The following is a 10077-nucleotide window of genomic DNA, read 5'->3' on the forward strand; positions in this document are numbered from 1 at the left end:
TTTTTTTTTTTTTTTTTTGCGTTATGCGGGCCTCTCACTGTTGTGGCCTCTCTCATTGCGGAGCACAGGCTCCAGACGCACAGGCTCAGCGGCCCAGCCGCTCCACATGTGGGATCCTCCCGGACCGGGGCACGAACCCGCGTCCCCTGCAACGGCAGGCAGACTCTCAACCACTACGCCACCAGGGAAGCCCTTGTTGTTGTTTCTTTCAGTGAAATCTCATTTTAAGGGTAAGCCCCAGGTTGGAAGGTAAGCAGGTGTAGAAAATGAAAAACAGTAAAAAAAAGAAAGAAAGAAAGAAAATGAAAAACAGTGGTTCTTAAATTTCAGAAGGAGAAAGGTGAATTTTCTTTTGCCTTAAAATTTTGGGGAAAGAATTTTGGACTCATTACTTGTATGATAACCAGCAGCAAAAAGGTCAAGAAGGAAGAAGTGTAGTGTTTGTAACATGTGTCAGGCCTTTTCAGTTTAAACTTTAGTGGAAGTGAAATGCAGCCAGTTCTTGGAATCATGAGATCATTATTTCTCTTTCTGCAGATCGAGGCGACTGGCAGAGGGAAAGAAAGTTCAACTATGGTGGTGGCAATAACAATCCACCCTGGGGTGGTGACAGGCACCATCAGTATGAGCAGCACTGGTACAAGGACCACCATTATGGGGACCGGCGACACATGGACGCCCACCGTTCAGGGAACTACCGACCCAACAACCTGTCCAGAAAGAGACCGTATGACCAGTACAGCAGTGACCGCGACCACCGGGGACACAGGGATTATTATGACCGGTATGCAGAGGGCCCTCAGACACCAGGCACTGACCTCTGCCAGGGGCTTCCTATTTATAGGTGGAGAGACAAGCCACAGAAACTTCATGCATTTATCCATCAGATGCTCGTTCTTCCCATGTGCCAGGCGTGGTCCCAAGTCTGGTGCTGTGTTTCTGCCATCAAGGCATCTTCAGAATGTTGGGGAGAAATCATGATGTAGGCAGCTGACATTGTGTGCTGAGTGGACGGTTGAAAGAATGGATTTTTGAGTTTTTCCTGAGGGCTGAGGAAGAGGGGAGGCTGGTGATTCTTGGTTTGGGCCCTGGAGAGTCAGCTAAGCAGAGAGAGGTGGACTAGGCGTCACAAGCCCAGGCCAAGGATAGGCCCCCAGGAAGGGATGCCCAGAAGATGAACAGGTTGGATGTGGGGGTGGGGCTTGAATGCCAAGTTACAGGTTTTAAGTTTTATTCTCTGGGCCAAGGAGCCATTTATGGTTTCATCATCACACTTGTGCAGGGGGAGTTTTCTGCCATCCTCTGAGGAAATCTAGAGAAGTGGTAGCCATTAAGTATCAGAGTCTGCAACCAAAATGATTAAGCTCTGTGCTATGGTGTCGGCCACACTAGGCCGAGCACTAGCCTGTGGTCCTTTCATGCTAGGAGCCCACAGTTTAGCGGTCACAGTCTTTTGAAGTTGTCCCTTCTCTACAACTATATAATATCATGATATGATGGGCCAAGGTTTTGTGAGAGTAGTTGTGAGAGTTAGCACTAAGTACAGGAAGGGCTGAAGAGGTTTCATCTATTCTTCTTAATTTCAGGACTTAGCTGTATTTTAGTTTCCTAGCAACTTTGGTTTCCCCTAGGCTAAAGACATGCTTTGACTGCACCTTGAAATTAATATAGGAAAATTTCATATAAACATCTCCGTGTCCTGCCTTCTTTTGGAGGATCTGGTGATACCAGGCTGCTTTAGCACAGCAGCTGTGGCCGAGTAGCAGCAGCCTCTGTTAGGAGGGGTCTGTACCCCTCACCCCCCACCCTTCTGTACCATCTTGTCTGACTCCAGTGGGCATTTGCCCTACATTCTTTTGTGTAGATCTGTATTTCCACTTTGTATCATTTCTCTTCTGCCTGGAGGACTTTTGTTTTAGTGTGGGTCTGCTGGTGATAAGTTCTTTTAGCATTTGTATGCCTGAGGAAATCTTTATTTTGTCTTCACTTATGAAAGATATTTTCTTTTGGGTATAAATTTATAGATTGACACTTCCTTTCAGTACTTTAAAGATGTTCCTCTATTCTCTACTTGTATTGTTTCTGATGAAAAATCTGTCATCTTTATCTTTACTCCTCTTTACATAATATGTCTTTTTCTTCATCACTGGTTTTTAGCAATTTGATTATAACATGTCATGGTATATTTTTCCTTATGTTTCTTGTGCTTGGGAATTCTTGGATCTGCACCTTTATCATTTTATCAGATTTGAAAAATTTTTTACCATTATTTATTCAAATACTTTTTTCTGTTCCCCCACTCTCCTTTGAAGATTTCAGTTACACCTGTGGTAGGCTGCTTGAATTTGTCTCACAGCTTACTGATGCTAGGTTTATTTTTTTTAATTCTGTTTTCTCTGTTTCATTTGGAAAGTTTCTATTGCTTTGTCTTCAGGTTCACTAATATTGTCTTTTTCAATGTCTAATCTGCCTCGAGGCCCATTTATTGATAGTATATTTTGTATTTCTTAAATTGTAGTTTTGTCTCTAGAAGTTGGCATTTGGGTCCTTTTTTTTAATCCTCCATGTCTCTCTTTGACCTTTTGAAATCTGGTATACAGTTTCAACATGGTATTTCTATCCTTGTCTGCTAATTCTATGATTTGGGTCAGTTTCAGTTGACTGATTTATTGCCTCATTATGGGTCTTATTTTCCTGGTTCTCTTCTTTTTCATATTCTTTTCCATTACAGTTTATTACAGGATGTTGAATATAGTTCCTTGTGCTATACAGTAGGACCTTCTTGTTTATCTATTTTATATATTGTAGTTTGTATCTGCTAATTCCAAACTCCTAATTTATTCCTCCCCCACATATTTTCCCCTTTGGTAGCCATAAGTTTGTTCTCTGTGTCTGTGAGTCTCTGTCTGCTTTGTAAATGAGTTCCTTTGAATCATTTTTTTAGATTCCACATATGAATGATATATGGTATTTGTCTTTCTCTTTCTGACTTAACTTCACGTAGTATGATCTCTAGGTCCCTCCATGTTGCAGCAAAATGACATTATTTCATTCTTTTTAATGGCTGAGTAGTATTTCATTGTGTGTATGTACCACATCTTCTTTGTCCATTCATCTGTCAACGGACATTTAGGTTGTTTCCATGTCCTGGCTATTGTAACTAGTCCTGCTATGAACATAGAGGTGCATGTTTCTTTCTGAATTATAGTTTTGTCCAGATACATGCGCAGCAGTGAGATTGCTGGATCACATGGCAACTCTTATATTTAGTTTTTTAAGGAACCTCCTCTGTACTGTTTTCCATAGTGGCTGTACCAACTTAAATTCAGTTGCAGGATTCCCTTTTCTCCACTCCTCTCCAGCATTTGTTACTTGTAGACTTTTTATTGATGGCCATTCTGACCGGAGTAAGGTGATACCTTATTATAGTTTCGATTTGCATTTCTCTGATAATTAGCGATGTTGAGCATCTTTTCATGTGCCTATTGGCCATCTGTATGTCTTCTTTGGAGGAATGTCTGTTTGGTTTTTCTGCCCATTTTTTGATTGGGTTGTTCGTTTTTTTTTGTTATTGAGTTGTATGAGCTGTTTGTATATTTTGGAAATTAACTCCTTGTCAGTTGCATTGTTTGCTAATATTTTCTCCCATTCCATAGGTTGTCTTTTCGTTTTGTTTATGGTTTCCTTTGCTATGCAAAAGCTTATAAGTTTGATTAGGTCCCATTTGTTTATTTTTGCTATTATTTCTCTGTGCCGGGTAGTTTTTGATTAGATACCTAGTTAAGTGTTGGACATTTTTGTATTCCTGTAAACGTTCTGGAGCTTTGTTATGAAACACAGTTAGGTTACTTGGAAACAGTTCGATTCTTTCAGATCTTGTCGTTAGGATTTGTTAGGCAGAACTGGAGCAGTGCTCAGGCAAAGGCTCATGATTTCCCAGCACTGAGGCCAGGACCCTCCTGGTACTCTACCAGTGCCCCTTGGATCTTGAGGTTTCCCTATCTGGCTGGTGAGAAGAGAACAGGCACTGTTCCAACTCTGTGTGAGCACAGAGCACTGGCATCTCATCCTTCTCAGTGTTTTTTTTTCTCCTGGCCTTTGGGTGGTTTCCTCACATATACACCCTGAGCGGCATCCAGCTGAACACTCGAGGGGGAACCTTTACTGGTCTTTGAACTTCTTTCTCTTTGTAGAACTTGCTTCTCTTGCACTCTACACTTTGAACACCCCCACCCCAACGCAGGAAGTCTGGGCTTCTCCTGAGCCGGTGCTTGTAAGGCTTATCTCATTAGTTTCTCTTCCCGTAGGGATTGCGGTTCTTTGTTATGTGACATCTGGTGTCTTGAAGACCATTGTTCCATACATTTTGTCCCTTTCTGATTGTTTCAGCAAGAGAGTAAGTGTAGCCCCTGTTACTCCATCTTGGCTGGAACATGGACAGTCTCTCTCTTTCCCTCCCTTCCTTCCTCCCTTCCCCTCTCCCTCTCCCTCCCTTTCTTTTATTCAGGTGAAATTCACATAACAAATTATTTTAAAGTGAACAGTTCAGAGGCATTTAGTACATTCACTGTGTTGTGCAAGCACCACCTCTGTCAAGTTCCAAAGCACTTCCGTCACCCCAGAGAGAACTCTGTAACCACTAAGTAGTCACTCTCCACTCTTCTCTCTCCCTAGCCCCTGGCAACCACCAATCTTCTTCATTCTGTTTCTGTGGACTTACTTAGTCTTGATAGTTGGCATAAATGGAATCATACAGTATGGGCCTTTTGTGACTGGCATTTTTGACATTTACCATAATGTTTTAGAGGTTCATCCACATTGTAGCATGTATCAGTACTTCATTTCTTTTCATGGGTGAATAATGTTCCACTGTGTGTACATGCTAAATTTTGTTTGTCCATTCATCCATTGACAGGCATTAGAGTTTTCCCACCTTTTGGCTCTTGTGAATAGTGCTACTGTGAACATGGTATATAAGTGTTGGTTGGAATATCTGTTTTCAGTGCTTTTGGGGTATATACCTAGGATTGGAATTGTTAGTCAGTGGCAGTCCTATGTTTAACTTTTAAGGAACCACCAAAATGTTTTCTGCTGCAGCTGACCTGTTTTACATTCCAACCAGCTATGTGTTAGAATTGCAATTTTCCCACATTTTCACCAACATTTATCTTTAGTGTTTTCAATGTAGCCATCCTAATGGGTATGACATGGTATCTCATGGTAGTTTTGATTTGCATTTCCCTGGTGATTAATGCCCATTAAAGATGTTGAACATCTTTTCATGTGCTTAGTAGCCATTTGTGTATCTCCTTTGGAGAGATGTCTTTTCAGCTCCTTTGCCCATTTTTGAGTTGTATTGTTTGTCTTTTTGTTGTTGACTTACACAGATTCTCTGTTAATAGTATAACAAGCAGTTTGCCATGGTCCTGACTAAAAATTTTAATATTCTTCACATTGAGTACGTGTTAAAATAATTTAATTAACCCTATTATTGTTGCATATTAGGTTATACTTTTTGTTGTTACTAATAACTTACAAAATAATTTCTGTGGCTCTTTTTCTCCTGGGCTGGGTCGAGGAACATGAGGATGTTTGTAGATCTTGCCAGTTTTCCTGAAGGGAATGTGAGTTTACAAAGCCATCAGTGACTCAAGTGTGTACTTGTTTCACTGCAGACCTGATGAGGCTTATGCCATTTCATAGGCTGTGTTTTGCCAATAAGTATAAAATAGCCCTTTGTTACTACTTTAGTTTTGTTTTTTTTCTATTCCTAGTAATGTAAGTATTTGCATCTGAGTTTCTGGAAGCGTCCTTAAAATATGAGTGCATGAGGAAGAGCCAGTGGATGACGGAGGAGGGATGGGAATCCGGCTTTGGTCTCCAGCTGATCCTTGCATCTCTGTTTCAGGCACCATCACGACTCCAAACGGAGGCGATCCGATGAATTCAGGCCTCAAAATTACCACCAGCAGGATTTCCGACGAATGTCTGATCACCGCCCCCCTATGGGCTACCACGGCCAGGGACCCTCGGACCATCACCGCTCTTTCCACACAGACAAATTGGGGGAGTATAAACAGCCCCTTCCCCCGCTGCACCCCGCAGTCTCAGATCCTCGCTCGCCCCCTTCTCAGAAATCTCCTCACGATTCCAAGTCACCCCTGGATCATCGGTCTCCTTTGGAGAGATCACTAGAACAGAAAAACAACCCAGATTATAACTGGAATGTTAGAAAAACATAAAGGACAGCTTGGAACGAAGGGGAGTGCAAGAGTCACTAAGCACCTGGATGTTTTTGGTCTGATCCGCAGGAGCCAGTTACCTAGACCAGTGATGGCGTTTCTGGACACGCTGCTGCTGTCAGCTCGCCGCTGAAGGAGCACTTCAGGGAGTGGGGGGCCTTTCGCTCGGTCCAGCTTTGATTTGGGTCACCACTCCCGCACTTGGACACCCCATCCCATTCCAGCCTTGTCCTGGCCTCCCACTTTGATGGGTGCTAGGAGGAAGAGGTGACGTTTTGTCTACCAGCTTCACGGGCTGTTCCCCAGTGAAGGAAGAAAGGATCTTAGAGTCGTGAATGTTTCATCACCAGGGCTGGCGCGCCCTGGACCTCGGCGCGTGGTCGGGGAAGGCGCGTGTGCACGAAGGCTGCTGGGACCTGCTGGACAGCACGGGGTTTGGTTCACCATGACGTGACGGATGCTGCTGTTGGGGAGCGGGGCGCGGGGGCGAGTGGGTGGGGTCTCGCATCATAGGACTTGAAGGGGAGCAGGTACCCCCCTCAAACGTGTTCTTGGGAGAAGTGACACTCGGCCTCATCATGTGACACCTGTGTGGTGCTTGGGGCGTGGGGGACTGAGGGGGAAACACTTCCACAGCGGCCGCTTCCCCACCAACACTAAGTTTTCCCACACTGTACATTTCAAAGGTTTGGTCTCCCAGGTGGGCCTCGCTTGCCCCCTGTGCCAGGGAACGTAGGGCCTGTGCAGCTGACTTCTGAGGACTGTGAGTCGGGCAGCACTGAAGTGGGCGTGGGTCCTGTTTGGTTGGGAGTGGGCTGCACGCAGGGCAGGCGGGGCGAGGGCTGGGTGTGTGTGGCCAGGGCACGGGAATCCCTGGTGGATTCTGATTCCTGGGATGAGTGATAACGGTCCTGGGCCTGGCGAGGAGGGGGCCGAGGGAGCAGGCCTGCTGACGAGCTGGTTGCTGGCAGCACCCGGGCGGGCTGCTGGGGAGGGGCGGACGGGTTTCCCAGCCTGGGGGTTGGTAGTGCGGCAAGTTGGGGAGGGCCAGCGTGGCAGCTGGTCCCCATCCGCAGCTGCGTCGGGAGTTGCCTTCGCCCAGCTTGAAGAGGTAAGATTCCGCAGAGTCATACATCTCCTGCCGCTCATGTGGTGGGTGGACAGACACAAGTTGCCTGTGGTGAACACGTTTCCACTGCTAGTTGGAGATCATTAGAATTGAACTCAGTATCTTTTAGAACGAAATCAAGTTAAGTGTAAACCTCAGTTCATTTTTTTTTTTTTTTTCCAAAACAGGAAACATCCAAGGACAGGGTAGCTGAGCTGTAGATAGTGAGAGTCAGACTAGAGTTGAATTGAGTCAGGATGGGAGGCAAGTTGGTTACATTCGTTAAGGAGGCTTCTTTCATTTTACTGGTTCTGGGGCCTTCCGTTCTGTTCACTTTAAATATAACTTGCCAGTAATTGTTAAGAGTATCCAAAGGCCTTTCTAGATGGAGACAGAATAACTGACTTGAACATACAGTGTGCCTATACGTGTCCAGGCTCAGAGCTGCTGGAAACCCTTCCATTGGGCATATACAGGGTTGAACTCTCCGCACTAACCCGAGGGGACTTCATAGAATCATTATCACTTACATGCTGGTATCCTGGGCAGCACCATTAATGCCTTTACTGTTGCCTCACCAGTGAAGCAGAGGTGGCTTTGGGGGGCCGTCACGCTCTGCTTCCCAGAGCGTCCTTGGGCTCGCCTGTGCTGAGGTCCGCATGAGAGTCTGGGTCCGCACAGCTCGTGAGGGGAGCTCAGTGGGCCCACCACCTCCTGATCTAGTTCTCCTCCTGGTACGTGGTGTCGTTCACCCTGGGCTTGTACGACACGTGCCCGGAGCACAGTCCCAAGGGACCACAGTGGAGCCCCCGGCCACCGTCACCCCAGTGAGGACGTGTGAGACTGCTCCGTGGGGGAAGATAGGAAATCATGCCTCTGCTTTGGCCACGGGTTGGGCTCCTTGCCAACAGTACTGACACTACCTGTGTTTGTCTTGCTCAGGCCAAAGGGGACAGGCAGCCTGGCTTGCAGATCCTTGAGCCATCCGCGGGCACTGGAGGTGGGCAGGGTGGGCCCCAGCACGGCTTCCCCTGTGGGCAGTTGGGTCGTGTCCTTTCAGTTAGAGGAGGCCAGGAGGAGGAATTGGAGGGCCTGCATTTCAATGCTCATCAAGGTTTTTTTTTTTTTTTTTTTTTTTTTTTTTTCCCTGAAGTTGTTGGTAGGAGATGTGAGTTACTCCCAAAGATGTCTCATCATGAGGAAAAAGGAACTTCCTTTTGTTCACATTCAGGATTTTTAGTGCCATATGATGTAGCAAAAGGCAGTGTCAGCCAGGTCAGTGTTAAATTGATTATGAAAGGTACAGTATCCCCATAAAAGCATCTATTTTAGGTGTCGGAGTATGTTTGAGGGGTGGGTTAGGAGAAAGGAGGCATTTCCTCATTGTCCTAAATCAGTATGAATACTGTATGCTTATATCAAAACCAGAAATTTGCACAGGTAGGAATTCTCTCACTTGTGGATGGGAGAAGCTGCCCCTGGAATCTGTGAGGATGGTATTCCGTGGAGCCTAGCTTTGAAAGATTTAGTTATTAGGTAGAAAGAGCAGGGGCTGAGGAAGAGGGAAGTTGAACAGAAACCCGGATTCACGTGTATGTCCTAGTCCTGTCAGAGGACACGGTAACTCCAGACTCGTCCCCGCCATCTGTCGCTGGCCCCGGGCTCCCCTTCCTTTTAGGCATTCCTTAACGCTCTTTGATGGGAACCCAGAACACTTCTCACGTCCTGCTGCAGACACTCTAGCCTGATGTCTGAGAGCCGCATCAGGGTGCGCGGTGCAAACACGATTCAGTTATGAATTCACACAGTGACACTGAAATCCTACAGACCAAAACCAGTGCGTCAGCAGGAGCGGTGGCCCGGGGCCCAGCGCCAGCGCTCGCTCCTCTGGCTCATCCGAGGGCTGCCGTGTCGGGCGAGGAGAGCCAGGCCAAGGGTCCAGGCTGCTTTAGTCCATCTGTATCCCACTCGGTTGGGGCCAGATGGTTTTTCTTTATTGTAAAATTGTGGACTTTTAAAACCTGTTGACTAAACAGTAATTAATTTATATTTGTGAAAAATGCCACTGTCCTAGTGATTTCTGATGTAAATAATGTTGTTTATATAGTATGTATTAAATTTTCCTACATTGTAAAACTGCTGTACTTTTGATTCTTGTATATTAAAAAGTGTTACTAAGGATTTTTAGAATTGGGCGAACACGTTGCATTGCATTGGCGTGACCCGCGACTGTGCGTGCCTCCTCGTCTCCCTTCCCTTGGTTGCTGGGTCATCAAGATTGACAGCTTGCGAAATGGAGCCTTTTAAAGTCGCGTCTCTTCCCCCTACCCAGGCCCAGTTGTGTTGTCGGGTCCAGGCCCTTTCACCACACGTTCTAGATTTTCTCTGAGTAGCTGAGGCCGACAGTCCCCCGGCCCAGCAGCAGTCGTCTTAGCCCGAGTCACTGCACTTGATGAGTTGCCGCCAGTGGCTGAGCAGACCGCCTTCAATTTCCCATGTTGGTCGTGCCGGGCGGGGAGGACCCCGGGGAGACCCGTGCCCGTCAGGTGCCCATCAGCAGGGGTCCCGCAGCCCCCCATCAAGAGGAAATCAGAGCACCGGGTCTGCCAGCCTGCAGCCTTGAGGGTAATTTTACGGTTGGGCTGTATATTCTTGAAGGGGGGAAAAGAGCACTTTATAATGGAAACACTGACACAAATGTTAACTTGAGCATTTGGCACGGGGGCT

At 46.3% G+C, this 10077-nt stretch overlaps 1 protein-coding gene across 5 annotated transcripts in view; it reads left to right on the forward strand.

Annotated features, from left to right (window-relative positions):
- CHD2 (chromodomain helicase DNA binding protein 2) overlaps positions 1-9486 on the forward strand; it is a 117682-nt gene extending 108196 nt beyond the window's left edge. For 3 of the 5 annotated variants that reach the window (XM_024767699.1, XM_024767700.1, XM_024767702.1), the window contains 2 exons: positions 538-784; positions 5909-6242. In XM_024767699.1, the coding sequence (XP_024623467.1) occupies positions 538-784; positions 5909-6242 (581 nt within the window). Of the gene's footprint in view, positions 1-537; positions 785-5908 lie in introns of all 5 variants that reach the window. The other 2 variants (XM_024767698.1, XM_024767701.1) reach the window with 1 other exon arrangement.
- The last annotated feature ends 591 nt before the right edge of the window (positions 9487-10077 follow it).

The sequence above is a fragment of the Neophocaena asiaeorientalis genome, unplaced genomic scaffold (assembly GCF_003031525.2).
Source record: "Neophocaena asiaeorientalis asiaeorientalis breed wild unplaced genomic scaffold, Neophocaena_asiaeorientalis_V1.1 scaffold297, whole genome shotgun sequence".
Lineage (NCBI taxonomy): Eukaryota > Metazoa > Chordata > Mammalia > Artiodactyla > Phocoenidae > Neophocaena > Neophocaena asiaeorientalis.